The 20136-nt window shown below is 32.5% G+C and overlaps 3 protein-coding genes across 6 annotated transcripts; 1 reads left to right on the top strand and 2 right to left on the bottom strand.

Annotated features, from left to right (window-relative positions):
• Positions 1 to 7010: 7010 nt before the first annotated feature.
• LOC115709865 (uncharacterized) lies at positions 7011 to 11376 on the bottom strand. Of its 3 annotated transcripts, none has more exons than XM_030638096.2 (13): positions 11301 to 11376; positions 10726 to 10973; positions 10064 to 10190; positions 9845 to 9972; positions 9681 to 9750; positions 9472 to 9574; positions 9261 to 9378; positions 8518 to 8599; positions 8372 to 8433; positions 8096 to 8168; positions 7924 to 8004; positions 7749 to 7829; positions 7011 to 7382 (listed from the first exon to the last, which is right to left on the bottom strand). In XM_030638096.2, the coding sequence occupies exons 2-13, from the start codon at positions 10932 to 10934 to the stop codon at positions 7206 to 7208; spliced, it is 1311 nt and encodes a 436-aa protein (XP_030493956.2). In that variant the 5' UTR covers positions 10935 to 10973; positions 11301 to 11376; the 3' UTR covers positions 7011 to 7205. The 3 variants fall into 3 exon arrangements, with proteins under 3 accessions (XP_030493956.2, XP_030493958.2, XP_030493957.2); XM_030638098.2 differs by having other exon boundaries at positions 11214 to 11357; XM_030638097.2 differs by having other exon boundaries at positions 11260 to 11355.
• A 1031-nt stretch (positions 11377 to 12407) lies between these two features.
• LOC115709866 (protein TAB2 homolog, chloroplastic) lies at positions 12408 to 15120 on the top strand. Its single transcript, XM_030638099.2, has 5 exons — positions 12408 to 13003; positions 13111 to 13180; positions 13988 to 14159; positions 14292 to 14435; positions 14775 to 15120. The coding sequence occupies exons 1-5, from the start codon at positions 12510 to 12512 to the stop codon at positions 15032 to 15034; spliced, it is 1140 nt and encodes a 379-aa protein (XP_030493959.2). The 5' UTR covers positions 12408 to 12509; the 3' UTR covers positions 15035 to 15120.
• Positions 15121 to 17413: 2293 nt separating this feature from the next.
• On the bottom strand, positions 17414 to 19833 carry LOC115709964 (26S proteasome non-ATPase regulatory subunit 11 homolog). Of its 2 annotated transcripts, XM_030638242.2 has the most exons (3): positions 19664 to 19833; positions 19342 to 19406; positions 17414 to 18905 (listed from the first exon to the last, which is right to left on the bottom strand). In XM_030638242.2, exon 3 carries the CDS (start codon positions 18878 to 18880, stop codon positions 17612 to 17614), a length of 1269 nt encoding a protein of 422 aa, XP_030494102.2. In that variant the 5' UTR covers positions 18881 to 18905; positions 19342 to 19406; positions 19664 to 19833; the 3' UTR covers positions 17414 to 17611. The 2 variants fall into 2 exon arrangements, with proteins under 2 accessions (XP_030494102.2, XP_030494104.2); XM_030638244.2 differs by lacking the exon at positions 19342 to 19406.
• Between the last annotated feature and the right edge of the window lie 303 nt (positions 19834 to 20136).

Below are 20136 nucleotides of genomic sequence, written 5' to 3'. Positions count from 1 at the left end.
AACAACATTTATTTTTTCCATAACACAGTTGTACCAAACTGGGGGCCCTAAACGGGTGAGGTACATACAAAAATTCTAACCAAAAATTTAAATTATGTATTTAAATGCAATCGGAAGTTATAGTTAGGTATTTTTGAGGCAAATAACTCTAACTATAAATTGCTACTAGGAAAGAAATCTTAAGGTGCCCAATGTGACACTCTCTACATTAGGCACTCAATGTGGATAATCTATAACCTTTATAAAAGTGACAATCTTTCTTTTTTAAGCTTCCACATATTAAATTATCAAAATGTTCTCATTTCTCAACTTTAATTTATTATGTTGAGGTTGATCTATACAACACATGTGGTGATTTTTGTGTTTAACTAAATTATCTATATTATATATGTTAAATACTTTGGTTTAATTCATTAATAAAACTAAATTTTAATTTGTTCAATATATATATAAAACTTGATTGTTTTTTTTTCTCAATATGGTTGTATATATACATATGTATATATATTTGTAGAAATAATGGTGTGCACAAATAAATACTTAAGAGTTTTCTCTTTAGGAAATTTAGTCTTACAATTTATTACATACATAATTTACTAAGAATTATAAATTATAATTTATTTTCATAATTTCACATTAAAAAAATAATTTTAATGTTTTTAATTTTTTACTTTTTGTCTTTTCTTATAAGAAGAAGAGATAAGTTTGTATTGAAGATTTTTTAGGACCACTATTAAATTGTGTCTTTTACCTTTTTTTTTTTCTTTTAAGTATTCTCATTGTTAAATATAAATGAATTATTTTAAATTTGATCGCATATAGTTAACAAAATACTCACAAAGAAAAATATATTTATCATTAATTCTATTATTATTTTATTATCTAAAAGAATGTAGATAGTTTATAATATAACGTAATGGTCAATAGCTATATATATTAATAAAATATTAAAAAATAATAAAAATAAATAAAAAATAGTGTATTTATAACAATATAAATTTTGAATTATGCTATATTATGTCTTAAATTGAGTATAATTTTTGAAATGTATCAATTTTGGCACAACTTTTAAAATACTGTTGGAGTAAGTTTTTTGCAAAATCTACTTGATGCATCGCCATTAGAGATACACTTATGCAACTCTTTAATAGTATCATTATCATGTGAGTGCCACACTAATGACCATATGATAATTATATTTTGTTTTGAATATGTTAAGTGAGGTTTATTTTACAATTAAGTACATTACAAGACACATGCTATGCTAGATTAAAACTCAACAATAGTGAAAAGTGGAGTTGAAGTCAAATTTATTTGAAATTTATGGTCTATGCTTTCTTTTTTTGGGATATAGAAGATTGTCATAAATTTCTTCTATTTTTAAACAATGCTTTTTTATTTTTGATTAAACGATCTGCTAACACGGTTACTCATAGTTTTGCTAGAGCATTTTGTTCTTTTTCAGATCGAGTATTCAACAAAGGTGATATTAATCCTATTGAGTTACAGCAGTCTTATCTTTTAGCTGATTTAGCAAATTAATAAAAGTTGTATATTTTCTTTCGAAAAAAATTATCGCACGTGTTGTTCCAACTAGTTATAATTAAAAAGGGGGAAAATAGCATAGATAGACAGAGATGGATCAAAGATGAGGACTACATTATTTATAGGATTATGTATACTTAACGTATAGTAAGCATAGCATGGATCCTGTTATTTTAGTTATATAGTAATTAATTGTAGGTAGGTAGATACTACAATTAATTAATTTTATTTATTAATTAACAACATGAACCAGCGCAGACCCCAACTAGAATTCCAACAGGAATACAACTGCATCCTTTGCAACAAGGGTCGTTGAGAACATTGCAAGAGGAACCGCTACACCCGTCATTGCGACGGAGCCCCTGAGCTTCCTGGCGGCTCAACATCCTCGACACCGCCTCATCTATAGGTGAAGATGAGGCCATCTTCTCCATCATCGATACAGCAGCATCATCAGATGAACTCACAAGTTTAATATTATTATTATTATTATTCTTACATCTTGCAAAGGCCGACGGAACAAGCATTAGAACCACCATAGCCACCGCCGCCACCACCACCAAGTTGCTAATCTTAATCTTGCTCTCCATATTATATATATATATATTATTGATTGATTGTATGTATGTATGTATTGATATATTTTAACTGATGCTATCGGCCTTTATATAGAAGCTATAATGTGTATGCCATTGGATTGGGATAGATATAAATATATATTATGTACAATTTGATAAAACCTCAGAGAAAATAATAAGATATTATAGACCAAATCAATAAAATCTTCACCCAAAATATTCCAAGATCATTAATTACACTAACCAAAAAATATTGTTCTTGCTGGCACTGATAGTAAGGGTTGTACATAAATTTTTATAAACCACTCAATTTAAATAATTATTACACACATAATTAATTAATAATTATCTAACATACAAAACAAATAATTATCATCCACATATAATTAAAAACTTAAACAAATAATTATTGTCCACACATAATTAAAAATTAAACTATTAATCATTGTTCATACATAATTAAAAAATTAAACTAATTATTATTGTCTTCATCAAGTACATTATTTTAAAATTCTGAATCGCATGTGCTCAAGTTTACACTACTACAAAAATCAAAATTCGCGACGGTCCTAAAAATACTTTTCTTGGAAGACCATCGCTAAAAAAATTAAGTAATTGTTTAAAACAGTCGGGAAAAAATAGTATTCCCGACGGTTTATAACAGTAATTACAAGAATAGGCAACAACTTTAATTGGAATTCGTAAAATTTATTGGGACCTTATACCTAACGGTTTAAAACTGGTGCCTATATCGTCGCCTATAAGGGCCCAATAAAAAAATTGTTATCTACTTCTCGCCACATTTCCCACATGCCCACCTACTTCTTTTTTATTTCTCACATGCCCACCTATTTCTTCTCCATTTCCCACACCCTAAAACGAAAATTTTAACTCTCCAAAACCCACCCACGCATCCGCATCATCGCCCTCCTCTCTTGCCGTCTTCCTCCCTTTCTCGATTTCCCTTTCTTCTCGTCTCTCTCGTCCATCGATCTACACCCACCCATCCTTCCGTCGGTCTCCCTCTCCTCTCGTCGCATACATCGGACCACCACCACCTCCACCTCCCGTCGGTGTCCCTCTCATCTCCGTCTCATACGTCGGACCACCACCACCTCCAGTCCGTCTCCCCCTCTCTCTTTCTCTCTCTCGGAGCTCGGTATAAATACATTTATTTACTTATATATTTTTTATTTATTATATATATTTATTTTGTTATCGTATTAATTTAATGTGTTTTAAAGTTAGTTATTTTATTTTAATTTAGGTAAAATTATAAAACTAATGCAAAAAAAAAAAAAATAGAGGAATATGGCAGAAAAATGTGTATTTTTTTCTCTTTTTTTTTTTTTACATTCCCGACGATTTTAAACTGTCGGGGGTTTTAAACCGTCGGGAAGTCCACATTAGCGACAATTTTAACCGTCGCCTATTTTGCCCGTTTTACGACGGTCGTATAGGCGACAGTTATAGAAACCGACAGGAATACCTTAAACAACTGTTTAAAAACGTCGAGAAAAACTATTTTTGTACTAGTGTTAAATGGGTTGTTTGTTCATTGTCCTGAGCTTGCAATACTGGTGGTGAAGGGTAATATGGCTGTTGCGAAGATAATATCTCAACAAATTGTCAAGTGGTTGTTGTGGAAAACTCAGAGATTGTTGCTGTTGCAAAAAAATTCAGAGATTATTGTTGAAACTGACAAAAAAAATATGGATTTTGTGGACTGAAAAATTGATCGGAAAAAAGTTGCTGCATTGAACACCCAAACACTATTAGCTGCTGAGATGAGCTCCCAAATTGACCAAACGTCGGTTGTTGTAACTGTGATCCTCCAAACAAATCAGAGTAGAAAAGTTGAGGAGACTGGGAGGAGCATCCAAACATGTTCGTGTTGGGTTTTGTGCCCTAAATAAAACTCATTTCAATATAATTAGATTTACTAATTAATAAAAATCAGAAATCATTTTATGTTGCATGGTTCACATGATTTATTTCATGATTATGTTTAATGTATAAATTGTATTAAGTCCAGAACATATGTATTTGTTCATTATTATAGTGTCGTCAGCACAGTGAAATATAATCATGATTATATGTTCAAAAGTTTAATTCCCTGATTTATCAGTTCACTAGATTTAGACTGGCATGATAATCAGCGATAGGTATACTTACACCTTAGATAAGTGTTATGTCCTTTCCAGGGCATTGGCAAAGTTTACCAGTATCGGATGTATGGAGTATACATTGGAAGGGACTGAAATTGATCTTAGATAAGATATCATAAACTCGCCGTTTTATCTTTCTAAGTCAATATCAATGGTTGATCTTAGGCCTATGGATCTTAATCCTGACATGGTTAGGTTCGATCTCAAGAGTGTTATTTGTGTTCTTTGATTTGTTAGTTAAGCCTATCTTTTGGTCTGGGTGATACGTACATTTTGGGAACATGATAATGTTGGAAATATTTTACCAGGATCTAGATTTACTACCAAGTATGTTTCATTAGCATCCTAATATGAATTTCTAAAACAATGAAATAAAACACATATAAATTTTAGGAAACTTTACATTGGGTGCAGCGGAATATAATGACTCATTCCGTTTAGATCTCTAGCCCTTGATTCCTTTTGGTAGCAGAGCATTATCAAGATCTGAACCTAGACCTCTTTCTCTCCTTCCTTGTGTCTGATTCTCCTTCTTGTTGATTGGATTCTTCACAATCTTCCACACTATGATTGAGATACCACTTGATGTGTGTGGGTACTCACTCTATCACTCAAGGCTGAATAATATGAAGCAGAAAAGAGAGGAAGAGGGTGGCGGCTAGGGTATAGGTAGAAGGCTCAATTTTTCTGAAAGTGAATTTCATCTCAACTGTTAAGTGTGAATGTGAGCCATCACTATCTATTTATAGGTAACCACCTAGGTTTAGGTTAGATTTAATTAGCATTAAAATAATAGAAAAATAAATGGTAAATTCCTTAGTGTGACCGGCCCTAGATTGGATAATGGGCCCACTTTGCAATTTTGCCATTTTGTCATTTTTCTATCCTATTTTCTCAAAAACGCCAATTTTCTAATTTAACCACTTAAATGCCAATTCCAATTATTTAATAACTAAAAATTAATTATTAAATAATATTGTCATTTAATATATTTATTAATCAGACTTAATAAAGTCTTTCAATTAATAAATAAGACCTAAAATCTCTTTTCTTCACAATTTTGCCCTTGCTTAGTGAAAATTCATAAACTAGACATAGTCTAATTTTAGAATTATAATTGATTAATTAAAATCAATTAACTGAGTCTTACAAGCAGTAGGGTCTCAACTAGTATGGGGACCATGAGCCTATATAACCAAGCTTCCAATAAGTAGATCAAGAATTTACCAAGTAAATCTACTAACTTATTAATTCCTTGTTGCATCCATGCATAGAACTTGGAATTGCACTCTCAGTCATATAGAACGCTCTATATGTTCCACGATATAAATACGCTATTAATTATCCATTGTTATAATCCCAATAATCAATGATCCTCTATAGATGATCTACATTGTATAGGGATAAAATTACCGTTGCACCCTTTCAATGTATTTTATCCTTAAAATACTTGTCCACTTATAAATGATATTTTAGTGAACTAACATAGACACTAAAATGAACGTTCTATTATTTATCTCTATTTAGCAAGCTCGAAGGAAATCATCGCTTCACTTCTAAATACCTATAGAAGCTATAGATTCCATATCTATGTTTAGAGCTCCCACTCAATAGCACTATCATGTTCCCAAAATGTACGTATCACCCTGACCCAAAAGTAGGCTTAACTAACAAATCAAAGAACATGTATAATACTCTTGAGATCGAACCTAACCATATCAGGATTAAGATCATTTGATCTAGGGTCAACTAGGTGATATTGGATTGAATAGATATTACGGTAAATTTAACATATCTAATCAAAGTTCAATATCGGTCCCTTCCAATGTATACTCCATACATCCGATACTGGTAAACTTTGTCAATGCCCTGGAAAGGACATAACACTTATCTAAGGTGTAAGCATACCTGTCGATGATTATCATGTCAGTCTAAATCCAGTGAACTGACAAATCAGGGAATTAAAACTTTCGAACATATAAACATGATTATATTCCACTGTGCTGACAACACTATAATCATTAACAAATAAATATGTTCTGGATTTAATAGAATTTATACATTAAATATAATTATGAAATAAATCATGTGAACCATGCAACATAAAATGTTATTTCTGATCTTTATTAATTAATAAATCTGATTATATTGAAATGTGTTTTATTTAGGGCACAAAACCTAACAGATAGTACAAATTAAGTGGGAGCGCTAAACATAGATATGGAATCTATCATCATAGATTAACACTATTTTGAACCATATATTAGTTACCTATCATATTCTATTTTGTTAGATGATAAAATGAATCTTGTATATTCTGAAATAGTATAAAATAATACACAAGACAATTTTTGACATTAAAAAAAATAATTAAAAAAAACCAACCAATTTGAAGACAATTTTTAATACGAACAGATGTAATCACTCCTCTCTTTCTAGTGAACCCATATTAGATACAATCTATTCTATCTTCGTATCACTGCAGCCTTTTTTTTTCTTTTTTCTTTTTTCAAATTTCGTAATTGCTGGAACTATATGGTTTGATTAATAATAAAACTTAATAGAACACAATGAATTTGAAGAATTATAACAATACATACAACATAGTAATAAACAAAAAAAAAAGTATTTTATACTCTCCTTTTAAAAAAAAAATATATATGTATATATACCTACGATAGGTTCAAACTACAAAGAAAGTAAAATTTTGTTCAATAAGTGAATACAAAACTTTAAAAATGTTTCATTAATATATAATGTAAATAAACATGGAGAAAGGAATAAAAAATCCAACTTTGTTTTGTTATAGAAGGGGACCAAAACAGGCTTTGAGTCCCAAAAAATGCAATGAATAATCTATTGAACAACTTATCTATGTTTAATATGAATGTGCAAAGTATAATTAGATTCCAAACTAAGCATACATCATCTCTTCTTCTTCCCTTAACTGAGATTCATAAGGGGGTGGCAACAAACTCGGCACATTAGCGAAAAGTTCTTCACGGCCTGGTGGAGGCAGCTCGGCTAACGGTTTATCCAAAACAAAGTCCGGAATTGGTACTAGGGCTTCCTCGAAAAATGACTTGACGGTCTACAAATAGGTACAAAAAGCTGTATAAGACATTTGGAATCCTTAAAAGAATTCGGAATGAATCCAATCTCCCCAAGTAGGATTCAAATGATGGTAACACTTCCAATTTCATAGACAAACCACATAAATCATGTTTGGAAAATAGGATTGGATAATTGTTATCATGCAAATTTGTTACAAAATTAAAGAGGTATTATGATTTAGTCTTGACAAAAAATCTACTCAAAGTACTAGTTTGTACTATTTTGAGAAATACATGATCGAATTTATCATTTAACAAAACAAACGATCTAATCGGTAATTTTTGTAAAAACACAAGGTCTAAATCAGTATTTACACAAAAAAGTGTAATTATTGATTGCATACCGTGCAAGTATGGAAAGCAGCATCCGCTTTGCGTTTCCACAAAGTATTCCCGGGTTCGCCATGGAAAAAATTAAGTAAAGGCTGCAAAAAAATTTCAGAAAAGAATATAACTACACAATAACAGCTTGAAAAATAATCTTTCATAGAGAAAAATGTAAGATATTTCGTCCCAAACCTTCACTACATCTCGAACACTTGGTCTACGTCCATCTCTCCACAAAATAGAGTCACCATATACTTGATACTTCTCAATAATCTTGAAAAACAATAGAGAAGTTTAAATAAAATTGTTAGTACTTAACAAAGAAAAGTTCAATGAAGTTTAACAACCGAGTTTGTTCGTGAACCTGACGACGTGTAATATTGGAGCTCGGTACACCATAAATAGCGGTATCAACGTGTCCTAGAACATTCCACGGGCTGTTTAAGAAGAACAAGATTAATTATAAAATATCTGGATAAAAAGAAGCAACGAATTACTGGATAAAGTGAGATTAAGCCTCAAGAATTTTGACTCAAATCACTTTTTGATGATCTGGGGGTGTTTGAATCTTTCCACATTTTGTTTATAGTTTCAATATTTAAAGTGACAAAATTATTCCAGGCTGTGGATTGTAACATACTTGTGATATGCAGCCCGTCCAATCATTACACCATGGGCTCCGGCGGTCAAAGCTGCATTAGCCTATAATTTGAAATAATATAAATAATATAGCCGTTTTTCGAGTCTAAAAGTCCACATTCAAAGCTAGATGAAAAAAAGACTCACCTCATCAACACCGGTTATGCCCCCGTTTATAGTAAATCTTAGGTCTGGAAAGTCACGCAAGAGGCCATAAAAATACTCATATCTGCATACACAGTATAATATAGTGTTATCTTAAACTTCATTCATATTGAATGTTGTGGAAGTTAGTTCCTATATAATAATATAACAGCCATTCTGTTACGAAAGTTAGTTGTAACTAACTTAACTACTTCGGCTACTAACTCAGCTGGCTTACTGGAGAACCAGCTGCCTATAAATATAGCCTTACTCATCTCATTCAAGACAGAGAAGAAGAGCAAGTTAGAAAGAGAGAGGGTACAGAGAAAAGAGTGAGATTGAGACTACTTGGGTTTTGTATGGAGCTGCATATGTAGATGAATATGAAAGCTCGGGATTGAGTGTTTGAGTGGAGAGAAAAACTTTGTGAGAAACCTAGTGAGTTGTATCAACTCAACTGTATTGTACCAAGCTTCTTGCTTAATCAATAAAGGGATTTGGTGGTGTTCCAGAATTGGTGTAGAATTATAGATCACATTGATTTATTGGTCCTGAACCAGTATATTTCTTAGTGTCTTGTACTTAATTGCATTGGTTTATTCTTTTCATTATCTTTGAATTTGGTTTAAGTTCTTGCTAATGTGTTTCATGGTTTTAGTTGTTTAGTTCTTGATCTGTATTTGTTAGTTAATTTTCCCACAAATGTCAAGATTACAAAACGAAAAAAATTATATGGAAAAACGTACTTAAGGGGTGGTATACTTCGATTTTCAGCTGGGCTGATGCCATTAAGAAGTGCCTTTCGGGAATGTATTATAAAATGCCTGGTTGGTGATTGAGAAGAAACCTTGTAAATAAAATCACCTGAAAGGGAGAAAATCAAGTGAGATAAGAAGCTGAGTCATATTCTTTCTTGCATAATAATGTAAACAAAAAATACAAAGTAAGTGATCTTACAGAGCTCGTTATATGAATCGCGATCATCAACGCCTATTCGACATTTAACACTGACAGGGGCATCTGTGTTAGCAGCAATCACTGTCATTGCTTCAGCAACAAACTTCCCATGTAAAACCGAAATGTCAATATAAGAGCATATCAATAAAAATACTCATTTTTTTACACACAATGAACAACGAATCTATCTATCTATCTATCTATCAAACCTTTGGATCAAGCATAAGACTAACACCAAAGCACCCGTGACCAGCTACTTTTGGACTTGGACATCCACAACTATTGAAAAGGAAAAGAAAAGAAAAACTTAATTACAATTATCATGAATAAAAATAAAAGAATAACATTGTAAAGTTAAAGGAAGTGTACAAACTTAAAATTAATTTCATCATAGCCGTAAGGATTCGCAAGTGCAGTTGCTTTTGCGATGTTTTCCAATTTACTACCACCAATTTGAAGAACTATAGGATGTTGTTCGGGAGAAAATCCCAAGTATTTGTCCTGAGAAAGGAACACAGATGTAAGTTTGTCATTAGAACTAAATCATTCCATATGAACCTTATATACATAATCCATTATCCAACTAACTTACCAGATTATCCTTCTGATAAACAATGGTTTCAGCAGCAAGCATCTCTGTGTAGAGCCATGCGTGTTTCGATACAAGCCGGGCAAGAGTTCTATAGTGATGATCAGTCCATTCCATCATAGGAGCAACACTGCAAACAGAGAGAAATCAACCCAAACCCGAAATGTCATTTAGCTTAGTAGCTCAGTGATGATAATGCATAACTAATTCAATATTCTCCTTTCACATAACCAAAATTCATAACTACCCAATATTTTGGATTTGTAACTAGCAGCTACCCATTTATTTTTTTAGCGGCTAAACTATCCAATTTTACTAAAACTGTAATCTCGTCCAATTCCGTCCCAACAGGTTCCGTTTGTAAGTTTGTCTAATCATGTGTATAAGTAACTTATCATTGATTAAATACAATATAAGCATAACTCATTCAATATGCTCCAATCAAATAACCAAATTTCATAACCACCCAAAATTTGTATTTAGCGGCTAAACTATCCAATATTACTAAAAGTGCAATTTCATCCAATTCCATCCCAACAGGTTCTGTTTGTAAGTTTGTTTAATAATCTGTATTAGCAACTAATCATTGATTAAAATACAAGATAATGCATAACAAATTCAATATTCTACTTTCACACAACCAAAATTTAATATAAGCTTCTTACCTAAACAAAGGAGGAAGATACTTCTGAACAACCATCCCTGCTTTTGCACAAAAGTAATGCTTTTGACTATAATTATTATGTAATCTCCTTCCACCAATCAAATTACCATGAAACTTATTCAAATCCAATCTACAACGGCTCTTCCAAAAAATATCATGAACAGGAAAAACAGAAGCAACTGAAGAAGAATATCTAGTAGCAAAACTCATCTTCACTCCATTCAATTCCAACCTTGCTCCTCAAAACACCTATCCATTAAAAATACTATATTAAGCTCTGTAATAATCAATAAAAGACACCCAATTCAAACCCAGAATGAGATTTCAACTAGTTCAACTCAAAGTATTTAGCTTTAAAAAAGACTTACCACAGAGGCATTTAAGCAAACAGTTAATGAGCACAGTTTCATTCATGGGTGAGTAAAGTATATATTATTATTAAGAGAAAAGAAAAAACATAAAGAGTATTAAGTAATTTCATGTACATACATATGTCTATATAAAGATACATATTGATGGGAAACTTGGGTTTTACTTCAATGGCGGAATGGAAGAGGAAAAGTCGCCGGATCTGACCTCAGAGAGATTCTCCGCCGTCCGTACAGAGAGTTGCAGAGAAAATTGAAAAGACAGTTTTTTTGGTTGTGTGGAGTTTATATGCTTTATCCGCCGCCTTTGGGCTCTACCTTAATGGGCTTTAACAATAGATAGGCCCATTATCAGAAACTAATAAAAAGTTTATATTATTTTATTTTTTTTATTATTTTTGAGAAAAACTTAGTTTTGTATTTAGTTGGTAATTTCAAAAGTACATATATGTAATAGTAAAACTTTAAAGTCAATAAAGTAGTAATTTAGTTGGTATTTAATGGTAATATCTAACTGAAATCTTAAATTTGCAAAGAAAAGTAAACTTAAGGAGATTTTGTCACAAAAAATAAATAAGAGGATTAACTGTATAAAAATTAAAACATAAAAAAGTATATCAACTAAAAAGTAAATATGCAAATTTCTATTTTGCTTAAAAAAAATAGGATAATTTAGAAAATACACAAAAATTATAAAAATACAGTTGTATAGAATTTTAAATATTTTTATATTTTTGTAATTTTATTTACAGAAAATATGGTCTTGTGATGTATTTTTATGTTCTACCCCGATTAATTTGTGTGTTGATTTTTTTGTTATTTGTTGTTGTTATTTTGATGTTATTATTTAGACGTTATTTGGATATTATTTTTATGAAATTTTTTTTGTTGCTTGTGTTATTTTATAGAATAAAAATAAATAAAAAAAAATAGGTTAATTTAAATTTTTACCTCTGAACTTTAACATGTACTAAATCATGTCCCTGAATTTTTTAGGTCGTTAAAAATTTCCCTCAAACTATTGAGATTGTTTGATTTAAATTTTTTTGTCTAATTTTACTAAATAAAGTCTGATGTGGACGAAAATTGCAATTTGGTACATGTTAAAGTTCAAGGATCATAATTTAGTAGATATTAAAGTTTGGGAGCATCATTTAGTACATGAACAATCGCCACAATATTAAAATTAAATAAAATTAGACAAAAGTAGTTAAAAAAACAAAAAATAAAATAAGTTTCCATGAGGCGGAGTGAGTACAAGCATATTGAGCTGGGCTTTATCTATATGGGCCTCCTAACAAATCTAGCGATGGCCCAATACATTTAGGCCCATTAACATTTAACAACAACGAATATAATATGTGGCGGAAAAATAACTACCACTAACAGCTTCAGCCTCAGCTTGAGAGCTTTATCCATGGCGAGCTTAAGCTTCAACTCTTCCACACTAAGAACCCCATCTTCGTTTCAATCTCAAAAACCCATTTCCAACTACACAAAACCCATTAAAATCCCATTCACATTCCCCTCTAAAAGTCCCAGAAGCTGGCCAAAACTGCGTCGTTTCGGGGGTTCGAGAAGCTCGGTTTCGATAAAGGAAGAAGTGGAAATTGAAGACGAAAAAGAAGAAGAAGATGATGATGATGATCCAACTGTTGAGCTTTGCTATCTCGATCCTGAAACGAATCCAAACAGTCTTACTGAATGGGAGCTTGATTTTTGCTCAAGACCCATTCTTGATATAAGAGGGAAAAAGCTTTGGGAGCTTGTGGTTTGCGATGAATCTTTGTCTTTGCAATTCACTAAGTATTTTCCTAACAATGTTATTAATAGTATTACTTTGAAGGACGCCATTGAAGGAATCAGTGAAGATTTGGGTATTCCTTTACCTGATAAAATACGTTACTTTAGGTATATTGGTCTCAATTCTCATCAATCAAATGTGTTTGTGTTGTTAGGGTTTTTCTTTGTTAAAGTTATGATTTTTAATGGGTTTTTTTTGGTTTATTGGATTACAGGTCACAAATGCAGACAATTATAACAAAGGCTTGTAATGAGCTTGGTATAAAACCTGTTCCTAGTAAAAGGGTAAGCATTTATAGCTTTGTTTTATTTGAATTTATGTTATGTTATTATGTTGTTTGGAAGATATGGTAATATTGCAATTAAAGGAAAATATATCATATCAAGTGATAAAATTTTGGTGTAAAATGAACACAATGAGATAAGTGTCTAACTGAACCATTTTAAGAAGCTTTTTGTTACACTATGAAATAGTGTAAGGGTTTATTAGTAATTTGTAAAGGGTGTGAAGGACTATAAATATGTAATTGTGTAGCTATTGTTAGATATGGATTGAGAAAATAAAATTTTGGTTCAATTAGGAGATTAGCGCTGTCTCGAAAAATACATTTGGAAATTTGTCTGGTCTCGAAGAGGATCTTTTACCTATTATTTTTACTTTTAGTTTACTTAAGATAAGTAAAAATTTCCACTTATTGTTAGTGTTTGAATAACTATTATAATAACGATTCTTTTTATTGAAAAGTTCTTTTCAAAGTGTTTAGATATTATTTAAAAAAGATTTTTTGTGTGTACTATGTAAATTATTTTAATTTTAAAATAACTTCTCAAGAGTCATTTTGGAAAAAGTTTTAAAATTAAAAATGACTTTGTATTTTATCGAAACACCTTTAGAAAGACTTTTTTCAGTCGCTTACAGACGCTAAGACAAACTGGGTGTGTTGTAGTAAGTAGAAATGTAGAAAAAGAGGTATTGAAATCAGTGTCACAACCTATCACATTAGCTAACTTGGAGTGAGATTAGCTAAAGGCATAGTGAACTTTGTATGGTTTCTTTATATTGTTTAACATTCTTATGGTTGTTTGTTTCAGTGTGTATCTCTGCTGTTATGGTTGGATGAAAGATTTGAGACTGTATATACGCGTCATCCCGGCTACCAGAAAGGAGCTAAGCCGCTTCTTGCATTAGATAACCCTTTCCCAATGGAGCTTCCCGATAATCTTTTCGGGGATAGATGGGCTTTTGTCCAATTACCCTTGTCAGGTTAGAAAATTTACTCCTTTTTTCTCTCTGTGATTGAAATCAATTCTATGTTGGCATGTTTTCTTTGTACTGAGCTTCCTTTTCTTTGACTATTGTCTGTTGGTAATACTAATTTCTGTCTCATGTTTTCAGCTGTTCGGGAGGAGATTTTATCGTTAGAATCAAAACTTGTATTTGGTTCAAGTTTAGATTTGGATTTGTTGGGGATTGAAATTGATGACAACACAATGATACCTGGGCTGGCTGTTTCTTCTTCTCGAGCTAAACCGCTTGCAGGTGCATACTCTGTTCTCTATAAAGCATTACTAAACAACAGGCCAACAGCTGTGCCTTTATTTCTTCAACCTTTTGTTAGTTTACTCTGTAAATTGCTGGCACTTTCTTAATACAAATTTGACTTAGAAACAATTTTTTAACCGAGGGGTAGCTCAAATGGTCAGGCACGAAGTATTCTCCTATAAGTTCTTAGGTTCGAGTCCCTTTTAGGCACTTAGATAGGTTACACACCATTCGGAAACAAAACCAAACAAATTACTACCGAAATCTTTACTCATTTTCTCACATGCCCATGTACTATTTTGTGTGGTTTGATTATGTCTTTCTCTGCTTCTGCAGCATGGATGAACGGTCTTGAAGTGTGCTCGATAGAAGTAGATGTGGCCCGAGCTTCGTTGATTCTTTCAGTGGGAATTTCAACAAGGTATGTGTATGCAACTTACAAGAAAAACCCAGTGACCACAAACGAAGCTGAAGCTTGGGAAGCAGCCAAGAAAGCTTCAGGAGGTTTGCATTTCCTTGCCATTCAAGAAGACTTGGATTCAGATGACTGTGTTGGGTTTTGGCTTCTACTGGACTTGCCTCCTCCACCTGTATAATATTAATAATCTAAGATTACTTGTAAAACAAGAAAAGTTTAACCACAATCACAATATATTTGTCTTCTCATGTGTATTATTCTTTATATTCTTCCCTCCTGGGACTCATATCCAAATGCAGCTTATCCTATTGGACAAATTTTGAGAAATTAAAACTTAAAAATTACCAAGAAAATGTAAAAAAAACTTATAGTCCATATTTTATTGCAGTATACTAGGCCTTCTAATTATTTAAGTGATTATCTTAAAGATTTACGATATAATTAGGAAAATGTTTCAAATACCACACATGGGTTACTCGGCATGCTCGTAAACAATATGATTCTACTGCAAAGTTATGAACACCCCTATCGAGACCACCCATAAGACCCTCTTTGATAGCCAACAATTCAACCATTAAAGGGGTGAGTTCCTACTGTATTACCATGGCAGCTGCATGAGTGACAATGCCACCACTTGCTAAAAAGGGTTTAATTAAATATTTAAAGTAAAAATTAATTTTTGCTTGTTATATATTTAATTATAATTAATTAATTTTAAAAAATAAATTTTGACCTATATAACACGTAAAAAAACATATAACTATTGCTCACCTATAATATATAAATATATATTATTTCTTTTTTTGAAAAAATATAAATATATATTATTAATTTTAACATTATTATTAAAAAGTATATTAAAAGTAGATATGGAAGACTCATATTTTATAGCAGTGACAATAAGATAAGTTAATGTAAAGGAAGAAGACCATTAAAGTTGATATTAAACAATTAATAATAACTAAAAAATCTTAATTTTACATATAATAAATTTATTAATGCACTGTATCTATATATAGAGACACTATATTTAAAGAAATCATACAATTTACAACATTATTATTGAATACCAATAGTATATGTTCAATATTTACTAGATGTGGCTCCTTACAATTAGTTAAGAATATTCCTAAAAATATAAAAAACATTAATCAATAAAGGAAATGCAACTATGTGTTGTCCTTTATTCAAACAATCATATTAAAAAAAAAACCCTTATGTCCTACAAATTGACTCAATAGAACAAACATGATTTATCATTTAACTAAATATGCATGTATATTTCAGAAAATGCAAAATAAATTTTCTATAGTTTTTGTATTTTAGATAGAGAATTACTACTAAGTGTCATACTGCTATTAGCATAAGGAAAATTTGATTTTCTATACTTAGAAAATCAAAATTTTTTTTCCCTAAACTAAAAATTTAAAACCTGAAAAAACTATTCATTTTTTTTCAAAACCCCAAAAATACCCCCCTCACAATATTCTCTCTCTCTGCATCATCTCTCTCTCCCTCTATCTCACACCCGAACCCCAACCCCTCCGACCCCAACGCCGATCACCACCCGAACCCCAACCCCTCCGACCCCAAACGCCGATCACCACCCGAACCCCATTCCCTCCGACTCCAACCCCAACCCGAAAGAGCAACCCCAGTCCGACCCCAACTCCTCCGACCGTCTGTGAAACTTTTTTTTTTCCTGCGATTTGAGAGAGAGAGGAAGAGAGAGGTCCGATGGTCGGACCTTGGGGTCCGATGGGTCCGATTGGTCGGACCCCATCGGACCCCAAGGTCCGACCATCGGTGTGAATTTTTTTTTTTTTTTTTTTTTTGCGATTTGAGAGAGAGAGGAAGAAAGAGGTCCGATGGTCGGACCTTGGGGTCCGATGGGTCCGACCAATCGGACCCATCGGACCCAAAGGTCCGACCGTCTGTGAAATTTTTTTTTTCCTGCAATTTGAGAGAGAGAGGGGAAGAGAGAGGTCCGATGGTCGGACCTGGGGTGTGGGATTCTTGGGACCGGCCGAGATAGAGAGAGAAAGAGAGATGCTATGAGAGTTTGGGGGTATTTTTGGGGTTTTGAAAAAAAATGTATAGTTTTTTTAGGGTTTAAATTATTGATTTAGGAATCAAATTTTTTTATTTTCTAAGTATAGAAAATCAAATTTCCCTAGCATAATTAAGTATCAAATATCACATAACTTTAAAAGAAGGTTAATTTAAATTTTTGCCCCTGAACTTTGACATGTACCAAATCATGCCTCCTGAACTTTTCAAATCATTAAAAATTCTCCTCGAACAATTATGATTATTAAATTTAAGGACTTTTGTTCAATTTTACTTAACAAAGTCTAATGTAGATTAAAATTTAGGGGGCACAACTTTGTACTTTTAAAAGATTGGGGGCAATATCAAAGTTCGATGAACAAAATTTAGTATATGAACAATCGTCACATTAGTAAAATTGAATAAAATTAGGCAAAAATCTTTAAATCTAACAATTTTAATAGTTCAGAGAGATTTTTTAACGACTTGAAAAGTTAAGGAGACATAATTTAGTACATGTCAAAGTTCACCCATGCAACAGAAAGCTTTGTACTTGCCATAACTAAAGGGAAGAATAAGTGTTCACAATCATGACATTCAGAACTCAAAACTATCGAATAGACAAGGAAAAAATAGTATGTCAATGTTCCTAAATCATGTATGAGAATTTCTAGAAACAAATTAACCATAAGAGAAGGTAACTATATCAAGCCATTATCTTGGCCGATCTCACGTAGAGACTATCCACCACCTTACCAATGTTGGTTAAAGTTTCCAACGTGGCTGGGTATATGGCATCAGTCTTCCCATCTTCAAAAATTACTAGGCACCCAGCACCTTGGTCCAAAGTCCCTGCAAATTTTTTGTCCAAAATCATTTGAGATAACTTCTTCTCTACGTGATCGATTGGAAGTTCGATCAACTCAGCGATATGCCCAATCTCAACTCGTGAGAACGGCTCTATCAGCCTGCACAAATTCTGCTCCAAGAGGGTGTCGTAAAGCGATGAAAGGTGTCGATGAACAATAGGATCTTCTGATAACTGACCCTTGAAATCCCCAAGGGCAGTCTCAAAAAGCTTCAAAGAACGTTTTGAGTAGGCGTCGGCCACTGCTTTCATGGCATCCAACTCAGGCCCAACATACTGCAAGCCTGCTTTTGATGATATTACTCCTGTAACATCGTCAGCCTGGTTCACCATGATTTTACATAGAAGCATATACTTAAGGCTATACACAGCCCTACTATCTTCTAAAGCATTAAACGCTTCGAAAGCTTCAAAGAAGTAACTGTACGCTGTTTTGTAGTCTTTTTCCTCTGCGTGCAGGATTCCACTCTGCAAATCAATAGTTCCTTGCTGAGCTGGGGGAACATATATGGCATTAGCCGCTGTTCTAGCAGCTGTGAGGGCAGCTTTTGCCTTAGGAAGATTCCTAAGGGAGAAATGGAGCTTACTCTCCAATAGGTCTATGTCAACAAGCAAAAGCTTGTCATCCAGTCTTCTGACTTCCTTTACCAAACCCGAAAGAAGGTTTAGGGCCTCTGAGTACTCCTTGCTCTCCATCAAAAGAGCTGCAAGCCTGGCCTCCACTCGCTGTCGAAGAAAAGTTCGTTTCTCATCACGAGTCCACTGCACCATTTCTTTGCATAGAGAAATCTGAAGCACTGCTGTGTCTGGTATCTTGGCCACTGTATCAATGATTCCACGAACAATTTTCGCAGTTTTGGCCTTGGGAATCAAGTTAAAGAAAGGCCTCAGTTGAGTTAGAAGGTTCCTGAGGTCCTCAGCACGGTTTTCTTGCCTGAGAAGATCCGAAAGATTTGTGATTGCCTGTTCCTTTATCCGCTGAGCATCAGAAGATGATGATGGGTTTTCAAGAATTTTATAGAGAATAGAGATGGCTTCAGATGGAGCCTTGGCTTCTAAAGCCTGAGCAATCGAATCGGTAGTGGCTGGTAGATATGATGAAGCCATTGCTACTGCTTTAAATTCACTCGACCTGCAATGATAAAGAAACAACATACAAAATTATTGAAATTAACAAAACTATAATGATTAGCAACACAGACTACATGCCAAGTACTAATCATTTCAAAGCTCTTTCACCAGTGGTGCAGATTTGATTACTTCCTATAACACAAAACTACTATGGAGCAGAGAATTATATCATAAATACAATTAAAATTCAACAAACCCCAACTTCCAGAAAGCTATTCAAGGTCCACAATTTCTGGATTTCCTCAGATGGTATATATATGAGAGTATTAGAAGGGTTTTGGGGAGAGAATTGTATGGTTAAGTGAGCAATAGTAGTTGGGAGAGCACTTTATCCTCATCATCTACATCAATGTACCATTCACTATTTTCCTATAATTGATACTGTTCTTACTAAATTTACAGGAAATTCATATCACAATAATAAATAAATTATTTACCTGAATCAAAAGATTGATATATTTCTATGTCCTCTAATACTGAACTCCTCAAATTTATAGTGTTTCTGTCATAATAAAATTAAATCTCAATAATACATCAAATATAAATTTGACAAGATCTTTATAATGAGAAAAATAATAATCTTTACATATACACATAGAAATGAAATACATATTTAGATTATATAAGGTAGAAAATCAAAGAAGAGAGCTGTTCGGACAGTGTAATAACTAGAGCAGCCTTCCAAAGAAGTTTAAGGTGTTTATTTTATTGTCTAAATTAGTGCTGAGAAAAATGGAAAGGGAAACTCTAATAACATACCTGTATCGTGGGTCACCTCGATGAACGGAGAAGAAGGAGAAGCCAACCGCAGCGACGCCGGCGCCGGCGACTCACTATTCTTCAGATCTTGTTTGTTGGTATTGAGAGAGAGAAGATCGTACTTGCTGAGGAAGGAGAAAGAGGCATGGCTATATTGCCCTAAAATTATTGAAATAACTACATAATATACCCATTTTTTTTTTTTAGTTTGTTGATTTTTATTTTTACATTTTTACAATTTCCCCTAAAAATAACACAAAAATAATAAGAAAATTACATAAAAGTAACCTGAAAATAATATCAAAACAACAACAAATTATAACATACATATAACAAAAAATCAACAACAAATTAACATGAATACAACATACAAAAACCGTATTTTCTGTAAATAAAATTAAAAAATTCGTAAAAATATTTAAAATTTTGTGAAACTGTATTTTTGTAATTATTTTGTTATTTTTGTATATTTG

This window comes from Cannabis sativa, chromosome 3 (genome assembly GCF_029168945.1).
Source record: "Cannabis sativa cultivar Pink pepper isolate KNU-18-1 chromosome 3, ASM2916894v1, whole genome shotgun sequence".
NCBI lineage: Eukaryota > Viridiplantae > Streptophyta > Magnoliopsida > Rosales > Cannabaceae > Cannabis > Cannabis sativa.
This window is presented reverse-complemented; position numbering and strand designations above follow the sequence as displayed.

Bases quoted from the DNA above. Each gene is read 5' to 3' on its own strand.
- LOC115709865 (XM_030638096.2), bottom strand. From the start codon at position 10,934: ATGAGTTTTGCTACTAGATATTCTTCTTCAGTTGCTTCTGTTTTTCCT. The intron at 8,600-9,260 runs GTACGTTTTTCC...CTGTGTATGCAG, and splicing joins CGAAGTATACCACCCCTTAA to ATATGAGTATTTTTATGGCC. The intron at 8,169-8,371 runs GTATGTTACAAT...CTTCTTAAACAG, and splicing joins GGACGGGCTGCATATCACAA to CCCGTGGAATGTTCTAGGAC.
- LOC115709866 (XM_030638099.2), top strand. From the start codon at position 12,510: ATGGCGAGCTTAAGCTTCAACTCTTCCACACTAAGAACCCCATCTTCG. The intron at 13,181-13,987 runs GTAAGCATTTAT...TGTTTGTTTCAG, and splicing joins AACCTGTTCCTAGTAAAAGG to TGTGTATCTCTGCTGTTATG. The intron at 14,160-14,291 runs GTTAGAAAATTT...TCATGTTTTCAG, and splicing joins TGTCCAATTACCCTTGTCAG to CTGTTCGGGAGGAGATTTTA.
- LOC115709964 (XM_030638242.2), bottom strand. From the start codon at position 18,880: ATGGCTTCATCATATCTACCAGCCACTACCGATTCGATTGCTCAGGCT.